Source organism: Scardinius erythrophthalmus, assembly GCF_964197995.2.
Source record: "Scardinius erythrophthalmus genome assembly, chromosome: 18".
In the NCBI taxonomy this organism is placed as follows: Eukaryota; Metazoa; Chordata; class Actinopteri; order Cypriniformes; family Leuciscidae; genus Scardinius; species Scardinius erythrophthalmus.
In genome coordinates, this window is record NC_138238.1 from 12028298 (window position 1) to 12053206 (window position 24909).

The 24909-nt window shown below is 37.2% G+C and overlaps 1 protein-coding gene across 1 annotated transcript in view; it reads left to right on the top strand.

The window, feature by feature from the left end:
• The window catches only part of nrg3b (neuregulin 3b), a 152686-nt gene that overhangs the window by 75995 nt on the left and 51782 nt on the right, over positions 1-24909 (top strand). The window contains exon 2 of the mRNA XM_081392001.1: positions 10768-10900. Within this exon, the coding sequence (XP_081248127.1) occupies positions 10768-10900 (133 nt within the window). The remainder of the gene's footprint in view (positions 1-10767; positions 10901-24909) is intronic.

A 24909-nucleotide genomic window follows, 5' to 3' on the forward strand; every position in this document is an offset into this window, starting at 1 on the left:
AGCGCATAAGCACACTAATGAGCAGGGTGATTACGGGAAGGCTTTCAGGAAAATGTTACAAATGTAAATGTGCATGGCTGTCTCTGCCGTGACAGAAAGCATGTGTGTTTTTACACATGGATGTGTACGGTTTTCCCGCTATATGGAGGTGATTATAGTGATGTGTTTTAAATATTTCAAATCCCTTTTTCTTTCATCTGTTCATTTTGTGTTCTGGGACTAGAAACCGAAAGAGAACACTAGGGAATTGTAAATTAGAGTTAGGAAAGCTACAATTTCTAAATTGGTTGATTATTTTCACAGCTGAGTTGTTGAACTGCTACATTACATAATACTCAATATTGTGTGCATAGCTTGCTAGTGGAACATCCGCCTGTGATTTGCTCTCATATTCAAAACTACTTGAATATATTTTGATCTTCTTTAAGTAGGTAATTGCATTTCAAAAACATTTTTTACATTTTCTTCATTACTTACTGAGTATTACAAATTTACCAGCTGTCTTTTAGTGTGTCTGTCTATATTTTTATATGAAGTTAGAGTGTAGCAATTGTCTGTCACAGTGGTTGTCCACTTTACTTCAAATGAGCATACACTGTAAAAAAAAAGTGTAATTTTACAGGTAATTGTCTGTATTTTTTTACAGAATTTTACCGTTTTGTCATTATACAGCAAATATCTGTAAAATAAAAGGCATTTGCTGTAATTTAAAGGTCCACTGTTAAATTTACAGGTAATTGCTTGTATTTTGGTTTTACAGCAATTTTACGTTTTTTAAAAGGAACTTGTCTGTATTTTTACAGAGTTATGTGTAATTTTACAGAAATTATTAAGTAATATTTTACAGATTTTTTCTGTGAAATTAGAAAACAAAGAAAAGAAGGTATAACTGCGGAAATCTGCATCTATTCAATATGGTTTCCTTACAGATTATTAAGCATGTGGGGGTTAATGTGAGCTTTTTAAAGGTTAAATAATAGTATTTGTACATACAGTACCCTACATAGGCTACAGTAGGCCTGTATTGAATAATTTTTTATTTCACATTTTATTTTATACTCATTTTGATCATTATTTCATTGTCTTATTCTCTCATAATTTCATGTATATTTTATGAATATTTTTCCAAATCTCCGTTGCTTCCAGACTGTAAAAAAATAGGTTGCTTCACATTCAGGGCTTTGTGTGTGTGTGTGTGTGTGTGTGTGTGTGTGTGTGTGTGTGTGAGTGCGCGCGCGCGATGACGCAGATTCAAATTCATTTCCGCTGTTTACTCCCGCCCACAACGGTTAACGTTAGCTGATCATCAGTCGAGTTTGGGCAAGCGGGAGATTTGAATTCAGTCTACTCTCGTGAAGTGGATTATGAGATCAACAGTGGTTCAAAGCAATCGTATTCGTCAAGAGCAGCCGTGAGCAGAAACCGTTTGCGTTTGGATTCTTCGGAGATAACGCCCTTTTCAGTGAGCCTTGTTCGTCACAGCGGACATCATGCCAACTGATCACCGGCTGAGGTAAGAGTCTCATTATACTAACGTTACATGTGAACGATATTTTATATTACATTTGTGTTACAGTTTTCAAGCTAACGTTAGCATTTTTAAATGATGTTCAGTTAACTGGCGAGAGCTGGAGGGCAAAACACTGAAAATGTAGCATCATGCGTCTTTACATTTTCCATCTGTTTTAACCCTCTGGGCTTCTTCATAATTGGGTCACACTTAGCTTCCTCCCGCCCGAAAACGGGCGAAGCCTTAAAATTGTACTTAACTTTGTCCTAGGATAACGAATCAAATATTGTTTTGTTCTATAATGTTTTCTGATTATTATATAGAATTTTTAGAATTTTTTATGATACTTTGCATTAATTATGTAATTTTTATGAGCTATTTTTTCCATTAGAATTAATATATATATTTTTATTTTATTTATTTTATTTTATTTTTCAATAAATGCAACATTTCACATCAAATTAGTGTGCAGGCCTAAAAAAAAAAAATATTTCAAGTGAGAAGAGCGCCACCTAGTGGCTTCAAAATTTATTAATTTGTGTCATGTCCTATAACCGCCCATAGGCGGCCTATAGCTTTTTTATTTATTTATTTGATTTATTCCCATTCGGAAAGAAAACAATTTATTACTAATCAACCACTGAATGGAACAACACAAATTATATATCATTTTAAAGCTTAGAATCTCAGCTTTTTAATGCATCTAATTAAATGTATTAATTCCTAACGAGTGCTGAGTAATCCCTCTAAAACCAAGTGTACCGCCAGCAGGCGCCACCTAGCTGCGAAAATATTTATTACCATATTTTTCAAAAATCTTGCCTTGATAAACACAAAGTTGATGTCATTTGAAAGCTTAGAGTCTGAACTTTACAGTGAATGTATCCACTTTGAAAAACTCTTAAGTATTGCTGAGTTATTGCTGATACATAGAATTTCTCTTTTTTTCATAATCTATAAAATAATGTACTGCAATGTGTCAAAAACATCATACAGCTCATGAAACATTCTCAGATAATTGAAAATGGCACTTCATTTTTTACAGCATATTATTACAATTAAAATGAGCCCAAAATTAACATAATCTATTGCTTTTATGACAAGATATTCTTCATGGAGAAAAAATTGCCCATGAGGGGGTGTCAAAGACTGTACAAAAAGGCTGTCTCTTTTCAAAATGCTGTAATTTTTGATTCCTTTATCCAAAAATTATTATTTTTTTATCCAGATGCAGCTGACATGTAGGGGGACTTCACTAAAAAAGAATTTTCCTCCTACCTTATTTCCTTCCTGAGTTATTCCATGACAAATATGAAAGATATGCAAAATCATAATAAAAATTATATATATATATTGTATTTTATCCACCGTTTCTTGGCGGGACAATGTCCAAATGTAATGTAATTTATATTTTCAAAAAATTTAAAAAGAGTTCTTTCAAACGATACCTACCGTTTGACTCTCCTTGCTATAGTTTTGGAGTTATTATGATTATATAATTTTTATATAGTTTGGGGCAAAATTTGCTGTTTCAGTCTTACCAGTTCATTTCTCTGTGTGTGTGTGTGTGTGTTTGTGTGTGTGGGTGTGTGTGTGTGTGTGTGTGTGGGGGGGGGGGTGTCTTTTTTGCACTCTTGATGTTTTAGAGTGTCACCCCTTCATTGCTGTACACTTTTTTTCAGCACAGTGGCTGATCTGTAGCTTGTACCACCAAAAGTTTCTCTGAGTTTTCCTATTTTTTCGTATTTCCCATTCATTTCCTATGTCGCCCGTTTTCGGGCGGGAGGAAGCTAAGTGTGACTTTTTTTTTTACGACCCTTTAACATATCAGAATCATCTCCTTGATTTTTTTGTGTGTTCATATAGGTAATAAAAGAAAAGTCACCAAGTTTCACCCCCATCCGATAAAGCAAAAAAATTAAACAATTCGAAACGTTCAAGTTTTCGCCCGTTTTCGGGCGAAGAAGCCCAGAGGGTTAAGAACGATCAGTTGAACCCACACCTCAAAAGACCTAAAACGAGCTTTCGTAGACTTGTTATACATATCAAAGTCCGTTTAATTGTGTATAAAATTTTCGTTAATACGCGATTATAGTATCTGTCAGTAAATCAATCTCTTAAATGGCGGGACATTATGAAACACCGGCGTCTGGAAGCTGAAAACTCTTCTCTTAAAAAATATCCTTGGTTTTAACTTAATTATAGTAAAATTATAGTAACCACGTTTTTGGCGGATTTTTATTACCATTTTTAATAACCACAGTTATACTACAAATAGGCCTACCATGTTTTTTTTTTTTTTTTTTTTTTTTTGTGGTTAAACCATAGTTAATTAACGTTAACGTGGCTATCAATACTGTTAAGAAAACGAATTCAGTAAATACTGTATTTGATGATACAGGGAAGCACATGAGACTAGAATATGAACACAACATGATAAATTGCATATTCTGGCTGCATCTGCTTGCCAACACGTAGCTATAGAATGCATGTGCATATATTAGGCTTATAAAATAAAAGTTGATAGAATGTTTGTGTTCTGATGAAGAAATGGACTTATCTACATTTTGGATGAACTGGGTTCATCATAGTAGCCTTTTTCATAGGATACATTTGATCATTGGTTATGAAAATTGCATTGATCCAGATGAACAGAAAGTTACACCCCTAGGTGTCTCAGCTCAAAACTTCACTGTTAGCCTTTCCTGCTCAGCTTCCAGATCATAGTCAGTTGAGGTTTTGCATTGTCCCAGTCGAACATATTCTGACATGTGTAAATGTAATACTGAGTTGTTAAAAAAATTATTATTTTTTGTGATTTCAGGTCAAGTGGAAAGCAGAATGATCATGGCAAACAAGGTATGGGAAGAAGTAATTTAAAATATCATAATGGCCGAGTCTTCTGATTCCATATGATTGCACTAAAAGTGCAGAAAATTTAATTTGTTTTATACTGTATTTTCCCATGTGAATATTCATTTGATCCTTGTGAGGCCACTGGAGCTGCACAAGGTTTGGTTTTGCTACAGTAAGACCACGATTGTGTTAGATTCCACCCATCTATTTTTTATTTTTTTTTGTGTGTAACTAGGCTCTGTCATTTAGAAACATGAATTTTCCTATCACTTAATGACATATATCTCTACCTTTCATTACAGCCAGAGGATCTGACGGTTGCTGCTCGCATCTCAGCCTACCTGATGGACAATTCTTGCTGGATGAATGACCTTCACCTTCAACTCAACCTTGCCAAGACAGAACTGCTTATGGTTTCAGCCAAACCATCCTTGCTGTGTGATCCTGCTGATTTGCCTTATACAACACCAGAAAGATCCGGCCCTTCCTATCGGAGCCACACAACTCCTTGTCTAAGCTCTTGTTCTATCCAGACTGGACTATTGTAATGCTCTCCTGGCAGGCCTTCCAGCATCAGTCAAACCTCTGCAACTGATCCAGATGCTGCACCAAGACCTAAACTCACTGCTTCAGGTCTATGTGTCTCCAGAAGCTTGTGTTCTGCAAGTGAACGGCGCCTTGTGGTGCCATCATCCCAAAGAGACACAAAATCACTTTCACTGACCGTTCCCTGGACTGTTTCCTGCTGGTGGGATGACCGGCGCAACTAGACACATTTTCAAGAAACTGCTAAAGATCCATCTTTTCATAAACACTTGACTCAATAATACTAAATCTTTGTTTTAATAAAAAAAAAATAATGTGCACTGTGCTACACTAACTGGGACTTGTCACTGCTCTTGTTGCTTCTATTGTTCCCTTAATTTTAAGTCACTTTGGATAAAATGTAATTGTAAATGTTTAAAATAAGTTATATTAGAGTATAAAGGCATACAGCAATTGTCTTTTAATGTGGATAATTATATACTAAGCTTGTATTTCCTATCATTCACGTATCTTGATGTTCAGTGTTTGTTTAATGAGTAATACTGTAAATGTGCAGGTATTCCGTACTTGTACGTTTAGTTAATTTAACAGAAATTGACTGTACATTTGCTATTATTAAATACTTAATTAGAGATTGGTAAAAGTTGTGAAACTGGATCTGCAAAAATTAAAACAGTAAATATACAAACTTTGTATTTGAATTCATGTACTTATTGCATTTTTATACATAACTTCATAGTTATTTTACACAGAAAAACTATATATTAAAAGATAATTACTGTAGATAGACAGAGCATTATTATAAAATATCATTATAAAACCCTAAATTTACAGTTTAACCTTAAAGTTAAATGTTCTTTTTATGTAATTTGACATCATTTATCCGTTTTTCCACGGTTTAATAAGCCATTATCAACAGTAATGTACTGTAATTTAATTAATTTTGACCGTAAAGTCAATTCTGTATTTTTACGGTTTTTGTCTGTAATTTTGTGAAATGGTAATTTGCTGTAATTTAACAGAACCCGTCTGGAAACTTTGCTGCCAGAGATTTACCGTTTTTTTACGGGATTTTTTTTTACAGTGTAGTGTTCAGTCATTTAGTTTTTCTTTCATAACTAGTATTGTTGCATTATAGCTACCAGCTGCAACTTTTAACTTTTAACCAACAACCTAGCAGTAAAGAAGTTGTATGTTTGAATTCAAATGCATTGAAACTTTAGACAGCAGGAGGAAAATATTGGACATCAGGATTTTATATAAAGTGACAAAAAAGAAAACCTCAGCCAGAGAGAGAACACTACTGAATTCACTATATGCGAAAAAGTGTCATCATATAGCTTTTTTGTGACTGAATAAATTTTGTTACAATTGTCCGGGTCTTCCCGACTACATTGGAAAAATATTTTTGCTCTTCTGACTCAGATTACATACACGCTCTCACATATGCAGTGTTACATTTTTTTTTTTTTGTAGTGTTGTGTAGCAATAAGCAAATGCTTGAACCTGCCTACACACTATTTCTTTCATATGAAGCATTGGAAACTCATTTCATTTCAATTCAATATGGTTATTGGGACTATTCATTTAAATTATACCATGGTCTGGGTGAATACTCGATTCTGATTGGCTGCAGGGTGTCCATTAAAAAGTGATAATGTACACCAAGGAAAGGCGTCCCGTCATTGGCCGTCAATTTGCCTGATGACAGTTCTAAATGATTTCGCTGGCTCAAACTCACTGATCAACTGCTGCGGTCGGGTCGCTGTGGCCACGTTGCTTGGCAACGCCTGAATACGGGAGATATTAAATAGTGCGCTCGACTTAATAAATAAAAACCCTCACGATTTTTACTCTAAAACACATTAAAGTATTATTAATTGATTAAATATTTCTTTCTTTCGTAAGTGACCATGGTATAAGCGGGTTAATGCCCTTCGAGGTGTCCATTGTCAGGTATTAATGGACTTCGGCGGAGGCAACCATCCTCCGCTGCGCGTCGGACGGTTCACGCCTCGCCGTCGTCCATTAATACCTGATAATGGACACCTCGTCGGGCCTTAAGCCTTACTTAACCAGTTCAGTAAATAATACATTTCTAAACTATTCTTTTAATTTACCATTCAGAAGTGTAAACAACATTTTACTTTCTTTTAAAGATATATTTAAAGAAACTAAATAATATTGTGTTTTAATTATATAACAATTTGGTAAATTACACACACACACGGATGGATGGATAGATAGATAGATAGATAGATAGATAGATAGATAGATAGATAGATAGATAGATAGATAGATAGATAGATAGATAGATAGATAGATAGATAGATAGATAGATAGATAGATAGATATGTGCCTTTTTCAGTGTGCATGAAGCATGGACGTTGTTTTTTGTCCAATCGCTCATCACATATTCAGATGAATAACCCACTGGGATTTCTGATTCAGTTTTGAACTGTGGTAAGACTGTTTTCATGGAACTTATCAAGGGACTTACTTGTGTAGATTGCCTTCCAGAAAAAAATTGTAATTTTAAAGCAACCAGGATGAATCAAATGTTATGACAAACCATTTTGGGAATAACAAGAGGGAAGGATTTATGACTAAATAACCAGAAGCTGAGCAATTATCATGTCATGCATGAGCTGGCCGCACATGAAAGTACAGTGTCTGATGTGCAGAGAGCGCTCTCGAGTCCCAGGTGCACGGTGTGAATGCAGTCATTTTTTTCTCTGATGGCCTTAACTGGTGACAGCCAACTTGAGATTTGATGAGATCTGCATAGTCATCTTTATAAAGTTCTTATTATCTCTGTTGCCGTTAGATTTTCCCATGTCTGTAAAAGTTTGTCTTTACAGCAAAGCCTGTTGCTGGTTGAGGAAATCATTACCTCCCTGCAGACTTAATTAGGCTGGATGGTGAGGGTCGTCGCCCACACACTCCCAGTTTCCGTTCTGTTTCAATAACCTATCAATAGAAAGCAAAAGAATAAAGCAAGCATTGTGGGTGCTATGCCTCAGTTCTGTACCTGCAGGCGTTCGACATCTTTGATTTAATAAACTCAATGATCACTCCTAAAATGAAGCTGATTGCAAATAGCTCTTTTGAATCCCAGAGCATCGATTGCGATGTTCATTAATTCGCTGAGCACTTCCACCAAACCCCTTGAAAGATCATGTATTTATTATACTGGATTTGTTTCCCCTCTTTTAATATAGTCCTGTGCAATGCTTATTGCATGTTCTGGCAGTCCTTGCCTGTGGATGGGCTCAATATGGCAGGTTTTATGAGCACCTATATTAGTGGCGAGAGATCAGTCCATAAGTAGCCCTGGGTCACACAGTAAACACTGCTGATTGCTGATCGACTAGCCAGTCAGCAGCAGTATACCAGTCAGGTTTGAAACGCCACTCTGGAGAAAAATGAGACTAATAATCTACCCAACAGAATCCTCCATTTTAACAACAAAATGTGCAGATCAATGGTCGTTTGATCAATGCTCCTGAGATGATTTATACCGAGTCATAAAACCCACCGTTTCTATGGACACTTGAACAAGAGGCTATGAAAAATCCAGTCGGATGCTGTATGAAGGCTAGGATAAGGCATTTGGCGCTGTTATTGTATTGTTTATGGTGCAAAGCAGTCGCTTTTAGCTACCGTGCGTAATGGAGTCATCCATCGCAGCTTTCTCAAATGAACAAAGCATCTTTGATCTCTTTTTCTTGTTTCAACAATTTTCTAATCCTTCATCGTCTTCTGCACCAGTGACCTGAGATTTATCCATCAGGACGCGAGAACAACAGATTGATTTGACCTTTCCTGTGTGACTGCAGGTGTCTGGTGCTGTTTGGATTGCCTTTTTTTTTAAGCAGGACGCATGCTCGCACTGAGACTGCCTCTTCTGCTGGCAGCTGCAGACTACAGATGTAGCTTTCGAGTGGGCAGCGGCATCTTTGCAGCGCTTATGAATGTCTCTGCTTTATTTCATTCCGTGGCAGATGTCTGGGAGATTATGTGTGTTCATGTGTGCATGCTTTCAGTGCATTGTTTTCTGCTTATGGACATGGTTGGTGGCGGTATGACTGTGTAAACATGTACCAGGTGCCGCAGGCCCTGGTTTTGTATTCAGAGTAACTGCTAACAACACAGCAGATGTTGATGTACATGTTGAAGTCAGGCAAGCAAAGAAGGGTCAGAGGAACCAGCTTCATTGGACGTGCCCTGTTCTGATCCAGATTAAAAGGTGCAGGCAATCTTTTAGAAGCAGCAGTCCTTCCTGAGATTAACTGTTTATGTGAATCATCTCTGCAGTTTTGTAGAGAACAACAGGAAGGTGCTAATGCAGGCTATTTAGCTTTGACCAGCATGCTGATTCATAGCATCAGTCTTGATTAAGGAGGTTATTTGTTGTTCATAAATTGCACTAATTAAATATATTAAAGAGCCGATGCATTGTGGGTCCAGTTGTGTTAAGTGCTACAAACATTCTGTGATAAAGCAGGCAAACATGATTTGTCCCCCCCAAAAAATGTAACCAGTTCATTTAAAATAACAATCAGAAGGAACTGTTTCTCTAAAATTAATTCTCAATTAAATCTCAAAACTTCATATAAGAGAAAGACTGGACATTGAGCTTGTTTGATTATTGCCTTGTTTGATTATTTGGGATCTTAAAGGAGAACTCCGGTCAATTTTAACATTGAGCTCATTTTTTTGTACATTTGGAGTGCTGTCAGTACAGAGAACAACGACAAAAATCGGTGTTGCCTACACCGTGTTATCCTCTTTTTAAAATTTGCACCCTGTTGACTTCAATGGGGCAAGTTTTAAACCTGCTTTTAGCATCTTAATATCCTTGATGTGTCATTACAAGTGCCCATAACAAGTGATTGTCGAGTTCATGCGCGTGATAACCTATGTGCGTGAACTCGACAATCGACTACTGTGGACTTCGACCGAAAACAGGGAGAAAATACAGGTATGAGTGCTGGCTGAATTAACATCATTTTTGTTGATATCTTTCACATCTACTGCAGTCAGATTCACCCGTGTTAACTCTAAAGGAATCGCTCACATGCCTGGTCACTTGAAATGACACATCAAGGATGTTAAGAGGCTAAAAGCTGGTTTAAAATTGAAGTCATTGAAATTGAAGTCAACAGGGTGGAAATTTTAAAAAGAGGATAACATGGTGTAGGCAACACCAATTTTTGTCGTTGTTCTCTGTACTGACAGCATTCTCCTTTAATCATAATTAAGCCCATTTATTATTATAAATTATTTTGTTATCATTCATTTTATTGTAGGAACAGCCATAGTTTTCTTTAGGTTAATACATTTTACAGTATCTATGTTAAATGTATGTATTTAAAAATGTTATTTAAATATTTATTGGGCATTTTTGATACATATTTACAATGTTTAATAGTTAGTAATACATTTATATTTCCCCCACACAATATAACATACAAAAATGTCTAACTGCCTAGTTTATATAATATATTTGGCATCCCTGTTGTTGCTTAAAACATGCGGTTTATTATCTCTTATGGCCTGTCATTAAACCCTTATACCCCATATAAGATTTATAATAGATTCTAGAACATTTCATTTGTAATCAGTGAAGTGATTGTGAAGCCATCGTACTTGAACGTGTGATTCAATTAACACCATTCATGTCATAATATTGAGAACTCATTCAGATGTAATTTTATCACTGGAATGGACATTATGGAAATGGATGGATTATTAGTGTTTGATTCATTTGATTAAACTTATTTAATCTTGATTAATCTCTTTCTGTCCCCCTCATCTTTCTTGCACCCTCCCTTTGTCTTTTTCACACGCAGTTGCCCCTACAACCTCCACCGTACGTTCCGAGTTCTTCAAGCCATGCCAAGACAGTCAGGAGATGGCCTTCTGTTTGAATGAGGGAGAGTGCTTCATCATCGAAACAGTGGCAGGTGTACACAGACACTGCAGGTGAGTCTCTCTGTGTGTGTGTGTGTGTGTGTGTGTGTGTGTGTGTGTGTGTGTGTGTGTGTGTGTGTGTGTGTGTGTGTGTGTGTGTGTGTACATGTGTCAGATCAAAGTGATTTTCCATCTTTACCATTTCTTCACTGACAACGGCAATTTTTTTTTATGTTTTTTTTTGTTGTTGGTCAGAGGAGCTACCACCCTTTTTAATGTACATGTACATAATAATGTGCATAATGACTAATTCATGTGCATATGCAAAGAAGACAAAGACTGTGGTGACTGTGTGCACTGGATTGGCTGAATGTATGCTGAAAATCACTAAAATAACAGAGCGCAAATTACTGTGAGATGACAGGAGGAGTCATGCTGAACGATGTGGTCTATTTTAGACATCTTGGCACATGCGATAGCAGTTTGAAAAGTCAACATTTCAAGAGTATAATTAGAACGCTGATCCGCCTCGTTGGAATGTCTGAATGACTTAACCTGAAGAGTTTGATGCGTCCAGCTTGTTCAAAGACGAGTGGCTTTGCTTGGAACGAATGATGTTTGGAACGCATGATGTTTGTGATGCTGCAAATAACAGAGTCTGTCATTAATTTTGATATGGTCTGAACTGTTGAATGGTTTAAAGCTGCTTAGTGCAGAATTCCTCAAGGCAAGGACTGTAAGTAAGGTTTATAACCAGTTCCATTTTTAAAAATAGTGCCAGAACCGTACCGCACTAAAATACACTTGACTAAGCGTCCATTCACAATGTTACAAAGGGTAGCACATGTTTAAAAGCAAAGAAAAAGCAGTGATGAGTGGAATGCAAAAACATGCTCACGACCCCTAAGTGTTCCTGCAATAATTGTGCAATAGCACCGCTACTGAATCTACAGTAAAACGAAGAACGTCTCTGATAAGCTATTTATTTATAAATCAAAAACATGCAGCTTAGCCTGTGTAGTCCAATTTCTGAATGAATAACTCTTTTGAGATGATTATTTTGAGCGAATCAAAGACATTTAGTACAACCAATGTTGTTAGATTCCCGAATAAATTATTCTGATGTGTTTGTTTCGTAACACTTTATTTTAGGGTCCAATTTTCACTATTAACTAGTTGCTTATTAACATGCATATTACTAGGATATTGGCTGTTTATTAGTACTTATAAAGCACATATTAATGCCTTATTCTGCATGACCATATTCTACATCCCTTAATCCTAACCAATACCTAAATTTAACAACTACCATACTACCAACTGCCTTTTTTTTTTCAAATGTAAAGACCCTTTCACACCAAAAGTAAACTGAATAAGCCTCAGTCTGAGGGAAATGCAAATTCACACCTGTACAGTAGAGGGTGCAGCTTAATTCTGCTGCCATTCTGGATTGCAGAAGAATATAGGATGCAGGAAAAGAAAGTTCAACACTTACTTCAGCAATGAAAACAAAAAATCAAACACAATTGTGGTGTCTATCTAAATTCATTTTTGATTAATAGTATTGGATTGGATCATCAAAGGTCAGCAGCAAAGATATTGGTTAATAAAGTGATATTAAATACATAAAGAATTGGTTAATAAAGTGAGAATAAATACATAAAGTATAGGCTACCTAACATTTTTATTGCAGGGTTGCGTAATATTCCGAGTTTGCATTTCACAGTTTTTATTCATTTTGAGGAATACTGAATCTGGTTTTGTACTATGAAGGACTAAAAATGACAGAACGAAAAATAAATAAATAAATAAATAAAAGTAGAAATAAATAAATAAATGCAGAAATAATAGTAAAAAATAAATACATTTTGGTAATATAAATGGCTATTTCTGTATTTTTACATGTATTTATTTATTTATTTATTTATGCATTTCTATATGTATTTATTTATGTATTTATACATTTATTTATATATTTACGTATTTCTATATTTATTTATTTATATATTTATATATGTATTTATTTCTACATTTATTTATTCCTACATTTATTTATTTCTGTATTTCCACATTTCTACATTTATTTATTTCTGTATTTCCACATTTCTACATTTATTTTTCCCTGCGCATGTATGCTAATTGACCTACGGCTAAGCCACGCCCCCTCCACTCACTTGGACAAACAGTCAACATTCGCTATGGCAGCTGTCACAGTAGGAGACATTTCACAGGAGGAGGCAATTGATGATTTTTTCGAGACAGAAAGATTATATATCATCTCGATGTCACCAAAAGGGCCTTAAATATGCATTGGAAGGTTATATTAATAATTTTATTGTTCAGAAGGTCGATAAGCTTCAGCTCCAGACAAAGATGTACAGTTCACAGTGTAAACGTCATAGTTTGGCGGTATTTCGCTTGAAACGCTCGCTTTATACGCGCGTCCTATTCACTTTGGATTCAAAATGTTCAAGCGTCGAACTAGACGCGGATACGCGTGAATTTGCCGCTCTATTCGCGTTTGGTGTGAGCGCAGAAGAACAGGCTGCGATGTCAGTTTGCAATGCTGGAGGGAGTGTGTGTGTGTGTGTGTCAGAGAGCGGGCGCGATCGAAAAGTGGAAACATAAAAACATACTCCATTTTGTTCATACAGGACATAATTATAACTGCAGAGTGTTTAGCCTACTTATATTTGTGTAAAACACAACATTGTACTTTTGTCAAACGGTAAACTCTTGTCAAACTGTAACCTACAACTGTCACCCAACCAAAATCACACACACACACACACACACACACACACACACACACACACACACACACACACACACACACACACACACACACACACACACACACTGTTTAAAGCCAAAATGACAAGAAAAAACGGATAAAAACTGACTAACTGCAATGCATTGCAATGGACGTGGAAGGAGAGAATGTCCTAGCTAGCTATGCGTTCTGTGATTGGCTCATCGCATTTGGGGGCGTGGCTTAGCCATAGGTCAATTAGCATACATGCGCAGGGAAAAATAAATGTAGAAATGTGGAAATTCAGAAATAAATAAATGTAGAAATGTGGAAATACAGAAATAAATAAATGTAGAAATGGGGAAATACAGAAATAAATAAATGTAGGAATAAATAAATGTAGAAATAAATACATATATAAATATATAAATACATAAATATATAAATAAATGTATAAATACATAAATAAATACATATAGAAATGCATAAATAAATAATTACATGCAAAAATACAGAAATAGCCATTTATATTACCAAAATGTATTTATTTTCACTATTATTTCTGCATTTATTTATTTATTTATTTCTACTTTTATTTATTTATTTATTTATTTTTCGTTTTGTCATTTTTAGTCCTTCATATTGTGCAAGTGAGATGAGTAAAGGTATGCTTACATTTTGTCTAGGTCTACAATAACATCATGTTTGCACAGCGCACACAATGGCTCAGCGTTACTTGTTTGAAAAAGTAACTCAGATATTTTATTTTAAAGTAAAAGTAATGCTTACTTTCCAAGTTAATTAAAAAAGACTTAAAAAAAGTTTTGACTAAAAAATCTGATTATGTTGCTTGTAATGCGTTACCTCAACACTGTTTATTAGTGAATCAAAAGCATACAGGTTAAGACTGTCTGTGAGGTTTAAATGTGAGTTATTGACTAGTTCATATGACAATGTGTAGCTGACACACATAATGAGATTTTTCAATATATAATAATCATTATCCCGCTTATTACACGGCTACTTGCCACATACAGCAAGTAAATAATTAGACACAAAATATTGATCTGTGTTGAAATATTTTATTAGGTCTTTAAAAACACAAAGCTTCTGCTGAGAGAGCAGTTGCAAGCGCGATATACAGTCATTTATGTCACTTATTACACAGCATTTCGCCACATAAATAATTATGGGGACGAGATATATTGATTTCAGATTAAACTGTTTTAAAATCCTACCTGTTTGTATCTCATAATCCAACAGTGTACAATAGTCACAAAATGGCAGCAGCTGCATTTGTATGAAACAAGAGAGAGTGAGTCCACGATACTGGATGGCATAATTAAATAACTGTACACAAAATATTGATTCGACTGAGTTTTAATATTTTATTAGCTTACGAAACGCAAAACTTCCACAAAGAAAAACCGCGCTGGATGGTACTATTGACCAATCAGAATCAAGTATTCTGCAGAGTCATGTAATAAAAAAAAATGATGTGTTACAGCATTGTTTGTTTGTAAATTGCTATGGTCGATTATTGTATTGCAACCATGGTTGCTCTAAAAATCATTAATCATTAATAAAGTCAAGTCACATTTATTTATAAAAAAAAATGACATTCGTACAATATACGGATTGTTTCAAATCAGCTTTACTTTAATAAAACAGGAAAATAACTTAATTTTGTAAAATGTATCATTTATGTAACAAATTCAGGTCCCACTTTATATTCAGTGGCTTTAACTATGTACTAACATTGAAATTAATAATTTGATACAATGGACGAATTGTGTACATACTGTACATGTTTTTACACTGTACTTATATTTAAAAAAATACCTGCATGTAATTACAGCTGTAATCAATTTATGTAATTACATTTGTAATTACACTGTTGACCCTTCCTTTACACCTTAACCCACCCTTAAACCTACCCATACCACCACACCTCCCGTGTCACACCTCAATAAGCAGCAATGAGTTTTACAATACAACATGAATCCAATAAGTACATTGTATTTATTTTTAGATGTAAGTACATAATACTTAAAGCCACTTAATATAAAGTGGTACCCAAATTAAATTTTCAGATGTAAAGCAGCTCTACGGAAGATAATAGTGTTATTATTCAGCTCAATTTTGTTGTTTCAGTTCAATACAGTAACTGTCAATGTTGCAAAGTTCTTCAATTAGGAAACAAGTTAATTTCAGCTAAGCAGCTCAACAGAAGGCATTATTCAACTTAATTTAGTTCAAATTTAGTTTTTATCCTTTAGTGCAATTAAATAATTGTCTTTTAAATAAGTCTGTATAAACAAAAATTTAGAAAGAATTGTTTTCAAATGTATTTATTATTGATATCACCTTACCGTTTGGCTGTGGAACTGCATTTCTTTCTTTCTTTTCAAATATTTATTTCTTAAATGTGCTAAAAGTATCAATAATAGAACCATTAAAGGGTTAGTTCACCCAAAAATGAAAATTATGTCAGTAATTACTCACCCTCATGTTGTTCCAACCCTGTAAGACTTTTGTTCATCACACACATGACCCGCGTCGGCCAATAGTGAGCCTACGTGGTGACGTGCAACACAGACGCGCTACGCTATTACACTACGTGAAAAGACTCGAGGCCCAGAGAGAAGGAAATGAAAAGTGGAATAAAGTCGTTATTCTCGTCGCTTTATAAACTTAAGATTGAGCCACTGGAGTCACTTGGACTATATTAACAATGTCTTTAATACATTTTCTGGGCCAGCAAGTTATAGTGTCCATAAGCCTGTGGAGGAGTGATCCAGCTCTCAGATTTCATCAAAAATATCTTAATTTGTGTTCCGAAGATGAACGAAAGTCTTACAGGGTTGGAACAACATGAGGTTGAGTATTACTGACAGAATTTTCATTTTTGAGTGAACTAACCCTTTAAGGAACCCAAATCAGAAGCAGAAGAAACATTTGATAATTCCCTTATTTAGCTGTAAATCTGAGGGTGCTTTGCCATGAACCATGCTGCAAAATTTGCAGATGTTTAGGGATATACGTTTGCATATCAGCAGATCTGTTTACTGCTCCCCGAGCCCCTTTTCATCTGACAGACCTGCCTGCTTCTCCTCCTCATTCAAATAATGTTTTTAAGTGTTTTTTTATTTTATATGTATATTATATTTTATTTTATAAATAACCTCCACTACCTTAGGCTAAGGGCTTAACACAGGCTAATATTCAGTATAGCAGCGTCCGGAAAATGTAATCAGAGGGTTTACCCATATTATTGCAGTTATTTCTCTCCCTCATTTTCTCTTTTATCCTTTTTTTTTTCTTCCATTTGGCCTTTTATCAATCCCACTAATGGGATTGTTGTTCCCAGTCATTGCCATGGTAACAGATCTTTGGTGTTTATTATATGCACACAGATAACATAGAGCTGTGTCCAAGTGCTGCCATAATAAAAACTCTTTATAATTTAATGTTCACGGCACAGAGAGGGTGCCTCCAATCTCAGTTGTTTTTGCATTTGGAAATTGATTTCCATCACCTTTATTACATCTATAAAGTGAACAGAGGTAATATGAAAGCTTGGTTTCTCATATTAGCTGCGGACGTTCATAATAAGTAAATGTGATATATTGTTCTATCTATTAATTAAAAGTTAGATTTTAAAGGATGCTGTGATATTTTATCACAGTTATTTGCCTTTAAATGTCTAGAATGAGGGCAGAAAGAGAACTGGAGCAGCGAATTGTGGTGTTAGGATTAATAAACAGAATGTGTCTATTTCACATCCAGGAAAATCTGACAGGAGGGATTGTTCGATGCACTTCACTGAAGACAAATGATAAAGACGTACATGTATAATGCAGGAGTAGAATCTTGGAAACCCTGGTAGGGGTATTAAGGGATATGACTTGACTAAATGAATCATATTAATGATGACGATATCCTCTTTTTCAAGTTTCTTATCAAGCACTCTCTTTTCCGAGGAAGCAGTCGCGATTAAGCTGTCAGATCTCGACACACAGTGTTAATCCAGGAAGCTGTCTCCCCTCCTTTTCGCTGGCCTTAGGGAGGACTCAATGCACTTGTACCCTCTTTAACGCCCAAATAACATCTGAAAGAACAGGAACCAATTAAGACTAAATAATTATGGTGTGCTTAAATACACCAATCTTCAATCATGAATACAAACATCCTACGCAAACTACCCTTGCATTGTCTTGGCTACAGCAGAGGCTGTGTAAGGAAGATTAAACCAAATGACCAATGGGGAAAAAAGATGAATAATAAGTTTATTGTAGGCATGTGACGGTACCAAATTATGGTGTTGAGTTGCATAAGCAGTTGAAAAGATAAACAAACTTCAGTGTTGTCCTCTAATAGAAAAATTTTCAAACCAGTTTTTTTTGGTTCAATCTTTTCTAGGATGCCAGGTTTTAATCCAGATTAAAATGTCAAATGTGTAACAACGTGTAAACAAATATTTGAAGGGGGAAATGGCATCTTTAAGTATTTTGTGTTAAAAAAAAACATATGCACTCTTAGTAGAAAGGGTTCTATATAGAACCTTAAAAGGGTTCTGTCAGGCACTTGTCACCATGTCACAGAATGGTAAATTAGTGAAGCAAGGATTCATGTGCGGGAAAAAAAGAATTTTAATAAGTAATCAAAATAAAACAAAACTACAAACAAAACCTCCCCGTGGGGGAAAACAAGACAGGCATCTGGTATGAAACAGGAAACTCGAGGGAACAGACAACGAACCAGCACAGGACTGCAAACACAGGGAGACTTAATAGGAAGCAAACAAAAGAGGGTAACGAGAAAGGCAGGTGGGGCAAATGAATTAATAATCAGGTAACAAGATATGGGAGGGGCTAGACAATTGACAGGAGAGCACATGGCACAAGGAAAAACATGACAAGCCATGTGCTCACAACAAACCAGACTATACCCAACGCATGACAGACCGGGAACCCCGGAGCTCCGTCACCAACCCAAGATGTAACCCAAACAGAAGTAACAGAACTCTGACATTACCCCCCCTCTAAAGGGGGGCATCCCCTGGCATCTGGCATCCTCAAAGAGAGACACCAAAAACAAGACCGGATCAAGACTGAAGGACAACCACAGACAAGACAGGCAGATCAAAAAACATAGACAACAAGGGGAGGGAGGAAGGGGAGGGAGCCAGGGAGATTCAGGCGGGTCAGGATTCCTGGCTGCGGGCCAGGGTGGAGCAGGCGGTGGCCAGGGCGGAGCAGGCATCAAGGGCAGAGAGGGCTGTGCAGGCGGCCAGGGCAGAGCGGGCTGTGCAGGCGGCCAGGGCAGAGCGGGCTGTGCAGGCGGCCAGGGCGGCCATGGTGGAGACGACCATTCGGGCGGCCATGGTGGGGACCACCCTTCAGGCGGCCATGGTGGAGACGACCAGGGCGGCGCAGGCCGTGCAGGCGACCAGGACGGAGATGACCAGTGTGGAGCAGGCTGTGCAGACGACCGGGACGGGGCAGGCCCTACGGGCGGCCATGGCAGAGACGACCCTTCGGACGGCCATGGTGGAGACGACCCTTTGGGCGGCCATGGCACAGGAACAGACACTGGTGCAGGAACAGACACCGGCTCAGAAACAGGAACAAAACCCGGCTCAGAAACAGGAACAGACACCGGCTCAGAAACCGGAACAGACACCGGCTCAGGAACAGGCACAGGCTCGGCGGCGGCCATCTTATCCGGAGACACAGGCTCGGCGGTGGTCATCTTGTCTGGAGACACTGGCTCGGTGGTGGCCATCTTGTCCGGAGACACTGGCTCAGCAGACGTGACGTGAACAGTCTCTGGATTGGCAGACGTGACGTGAACAGTCTCTGGATCGGCAGACGTGACATGAACAGTCTCTGGATCGGCAGACGTGACGTGAACTGTCTCTGGATCGGCAGACGTGACGTGAACTGTCTCTGGATCGGCAGACGTGGCGTGAGGTGACTCAGGCTCAGCAGACCTGATGTGAAGAAACTTAGGCTCGGCAAGCATGCCGTGAAAAGAGTCAGACTTGACAGGTTGCATGGGCGGAGCCGGCAGGGCCAGAAACTACCCAACGCATGACAGACCAGGAAAGCCAGAGCTCTGTCACCAACCCAAGATGTAACCCAAACAGAAGTGACAGAACTCTGACACTTCATATAAAGAACCTATTAGGGGTTCCCATCATCTGATCATTTTATGGATTTACTTTTATTTTATTTATTTTTTGTATTAATTAAACAGTCTGTAAACAAAAAAATGAAATAGCCTGTTGAGCATGAAAGTGTTTTACAATCATTTAAGGCATTTCTCCTTATATAGAACCTTTTTGGCATGAAGTGTTATAGAACCCTACTGAACCTTTTTTTCTAAGAGTATACAGAATAAAAAAATCTAAACAACTTACATGTTCAATAACATGTAAATGCTGTTTTACGGGCTTTCTTCTCCAAGACAAGTGGGTGTCAGAAACAGAAAGTTGCACAGCTGCTTTGTTTATGGGGGTGATCGTGTACCCTCTGCATTTCTCCTTTTGTAAGCAGCACCTACTGTCAGAGAGTTAATTTGCATTTTCATTCAGTCTGTCTCTGCCACTGATTGGTTGTGTTAAAAGCACAAAGATGAAGGAGAATAATTAAAAAAGTCTTTAATGACAAGCTTAGGAGAACAGATAGGAAAATCAAACTTAACACAACATAATGTCAATGAGAAAGGACCACAACTAATGGAGAACTGAGGGCTTATAAGCATGGATTTATAAGCAAAGGGAACTAATAAGTTAATAAATTGGACATAAATTTACTAGAAACCAGGTCAGAGGACAAGACAGACAGGCACAAGAAAGCATACTCGTTACACTTTGGCCCCTCCTGAAAAGGGGAGCTCATCGATCGCTGCAGGCCGGTCTCCCTTGCCTGCGGTGGGCTCTAAAACCATCTCTGTCGGGTCGCTTGCTGGTGGTGGATGGCAGATCTCTGGCGGTGCTGGAGTGGGGCTGGTGATGTCATCCTCCGCGGGGCCGATTGTCTGTGATGAGTTGTTCTTTACCAGCTCCCACTCCACGAATGCAGCAAAATCTTCCCTGGGACCATCCGCTGGAAGGCGTGCCTTGTACCTTGGTCAGGGTAAGGATGAAATCCCGTGTGATGTTCCAGTGGACAGTTTTCCCGCTCCAGACACAGAAGCTGGACGGCGGGTTGGTCCAAAGGGAATAATGAAAATCGAAAAGGGAAAAAACAAAACAAAAATTAAACCTTATCGGTCCATTCTTCTGTCACTGGTTGGTTGTGTTAAAAGCATTAAGCCGAAGGAGAATTAATAAAACAGTCTTTAATGACAAGCTCAGGAGAACAACATAACGTCAATGAGAATGGACCACGACTAAGGGAGAACTGAGGGTTTATAAGCATGGACCAAACAAAGGTAACCAATGAGTTGGACAACAGTATAAATTGGACAACAGGTGAATCGAATAAGGCTAACAAAGGAACAAACTAGAAACCAAGTCAGAGGACAAGATTGACAAGCAAAACAAAGCATACTACAAAGCATATTACAGTCTGCTGTTTTCAGACAAATCCAAAAACTGAACAGTTTTAACCAGTTGATCGAAATGAAGCTAATGTGCCAGGGTTTCCGTTGTCCGGTAATTACCGGACATTGACCGAAAAAAAAATGAAATGTCCGACAAAAATAAATCTCTCCGGTCAAATTGTCCGATTAAAATTGCCTAAAAATCCCGCCCCCCTAACACAATCTGAATTTGAGAATAAGCCTAAAATGTATAAAGCAAAAATACACCGACATTTGGCTATGTTATAAAGAAACAGGCTCTACCGTTTGAAAGTTATTAAACATTATTACATGGCTTGGTTGAATTCCAATGTGGAATGCGGTCTGTTATTTCTTGATATCAGACGATGTGAAGCACTAGCGGCGCCAGGATTTTGATTGTAGGTGGGCCTCCAGAAAACTGGATGGGCCAGTTAAAATAAGCCAAAAAATAAATAAAAACGGGTTGCCCTTCATCTCCGTTTCAGCGCTTTTCTGGGCACTGAGGACAGCGACTCAGTAGCCTACCTGAATTTAATGCGTAAAAAAAAAAAAAAAAACTTGAACAGGATTTTTTTTTTTATACAATTACAATTTCATTGAATATATTTTTTAATAAAATTATAGGCCTATTATTTTTAGTTTATTAACAGCAACAACAGCTGTAAAGATGAAGTTGACTATCGCCATCTCCATAGTGAACGCGCCTAGAGAGAAATGCACATCATGGATTACATAATCAGAGAGTAGCCCATTTCTTTTTGTTTTAAATTGTTAAAAAGACGTTTCAAGCTTTCTTAAGATATATTTCATGTCTGTGAGGCCTACGCTGAGTTTCGTTAAGTTAGGATGAGATGGGCTCCTGTTCACGAGCAATGCAGTGACCGCGCGGGCGCCTCCATGATTAGGCCTATCATCTGCTATATTTGCTGCTTAGCTATATATTAAATACAGGCAATTGGTTGATAAAAAAATTATTAAAATTAAGATACAATTTATACAAAACGAAATTCACTTCAAAAAAGTCTTTCTACAAAACCAAACTTAATTAAGTGGTCACAATCATGTCTGACCCGCTCCATGTCTCTCGATATTGCGCATCCATCCTACTCGTGCTGTTCACTTTTCATAATCAACATAAATTAAAAAATAAAATTATAATATTTTAACCAATATTAAACTAAATGAGCTTATTTAATGGCTACAACACGTATAGTAGACATAGACTCTCTATTTGTACAAATTGCTGCACATTCATTTTATTCTGAATTTTGCACACATAAGTTGAAAGGCATTTGTTTGTGCATGCATAGCAAAACATATCAGCAACATTCATCAAGTTCACTGATAATTATGCACGCATTTATTAGGCTAATTATTATCTTAATGAATAATGAAACAAGGACGAAGCATATAAACTGCGTTGTTTGTTTAGAATGGAATGGATCGCAAATAGATCCGAATGAAGAAACGTAGAAAATGGGTCTCGAGTGTTCCTGCAGAGAGGGGGTTCTCGCTGCAGAATCGGATCAAGACGAAGCAGTAAAGTCGCCTTGCGGAGAACAAGGTTACGCGGCTTATGCGCACTGCAAGTTGTAGAGAGACACTGGGAAGTTCGCTTGAGTCAAAACAATAGGCTTCAGATATTTTATGTGGGAATTGGAAAGGGGAATTGGTTTGTTAAACTATGAATGTGAAACCCTAACAATTGGCGTTGATTGACGCCAAACGGACGTTCATGTTTTTTTTTTTTTTTTTTCCCGTTTTTTTTTTATTTGAAAGTTAGGCTAATAAACATGTTGCATTCGGCCTGATTATGTCATTTTTTAAGTTACATAGCCTGCCTCCAGTTTTCCTCAACTTGACTAATTAAGAGGCGATATTTGACCGGCATATCATTGAAATGTCCGGAAAACGAAACCTCTGCCGGTCACTTTGACCGGCACCATTTTTTTCTAGCGGAAACTCTGTAATGTGCATTCAAAACATTTAAACAGTTCAGATAATAATAAGTTATCTACAATTATTCACTGTGTTTAGAAGTGCCCACAATAACAATAATTGCAATTGGTTACCGGATTATACCGCATTACTGAAAACTATAAATCACATCTTTAGTTTATTGGTAAGCAGTCTAAATTTGTCAAGATAATGGAACCTATCACAAGCAAATTCTGTTGGCTCATGAACATCATGTCAGGTGGTAGCAACGCTGGTGGCTAAATCTGAATGCAGACAGCATGCCTGCTGGTACTGTCCTTCCCTTTTGGCTGCTCAGCTGGTATAAAGGATGAACATCTGCGGATACTTCATTCCGGGTGTTTAAGTGGATTACTTGCATAGTGGACAGAAAGTTCAGAGCTTGTTAACTGAAACATGCATGTTTAAACACAGACACACATCTATTTGAATAAAAGGTCTTTCCTGTGTCAAGAATTTCATGCTGCGGATGTAGGAGGTGAGTGTTGGTCTGGTGATTTGATACCCCTCTAAATGTCAAACTCAGCAGCTTTGGAACAGATTGAGGAAGCTGAGACAAAAATGGAGGGATGGGAAAAGAGATGGACGTATGTGTATAGAAAGAGACAGGAAGGTTATGAAGTGCCGCTCACATAAAATCTTATTATGTTTTACTGAGTACTCTGGGTTTAACCGTACTTTAACTATTCCTTAAATTTATTGGCGTTCTTATTTATTTTCTGTTTTACTGTTGCTGTAGTTGTTATTGTATAGTGGCCATGATGGCAGATGGAGTGCTCTCTAAATTGAATTTGATTTGAATGGAGAGGACTGGGGGAGTGAGTGATAGAAAGAGACAAGGGGAAGGAGCATGGAGAGCCTGTTTTTCTCCCCTGAGTGAGAAGAGAAGTCACAGAGAGAGCTCTGCGTAATTAATCATTCTAAGTGCACTAACAATGAGAGAAAAGGGGAATAAACATTCAATAATCACATCAGATGGGCGCCGTCGAACAGGCCTTTAAGAACCCTGGGTTGAAGGGGTCAGCTTTTATGCTGCAGAGTACTAAGACATCAAACGCAGCCACCTCTCCAGACCAAGCAAGGACACATCCCTCAACTCAACATTCATTTTACAACACACTATAAAGCAGAATTCAATGCAGTGCTTTATTCATGGGTGGCCCATAAAGTGGAAACCTCTGCCTTGTGAGGTTCAATCTGATTATATGTACAGAAATGATTGAACTGCGATTTTTAGCTCTAGGTAGGACATTACTGTACACAAAGGATTTTTAAAATGTTATTATAGTGTTTTATTGTTTTAATTAGAGACTGAACGGTATGAATGTAATATCTCTATTACAGTGATCAAAATGATCACGGTTATCAATATGGTATTGTTAGAATGTGCTGGAAATGTAAAAAAATGCAGACTCATACATGAAATTTGCAACATAAATTTGGTCCGATTGGCATTGGTCTTAACAAAAATGTAAGAACGGCTGAATAAAAATGTAAATCCACTCTCTGACAGTAGGTGGCACTTATGGAACAGCAGAAATGTTTCCCGGTAACCTCTGTTTACAAGGCAGATATAAACATTACTTTATTAGGCATTACATGGAGGGAAGATGAAATCAAATGCCATAAAAACTTTTCTGAAGACTCATTCATTCTTCACACAAAAGATACGCTGCATGCTGCGCCCGCGTGAAACTGTTGCTAACTGTTTATAGTGTTTCAAATCGTGATAATCAAATACGGTTAATGATAATTAAAATATGAAACGTAATACTAACTG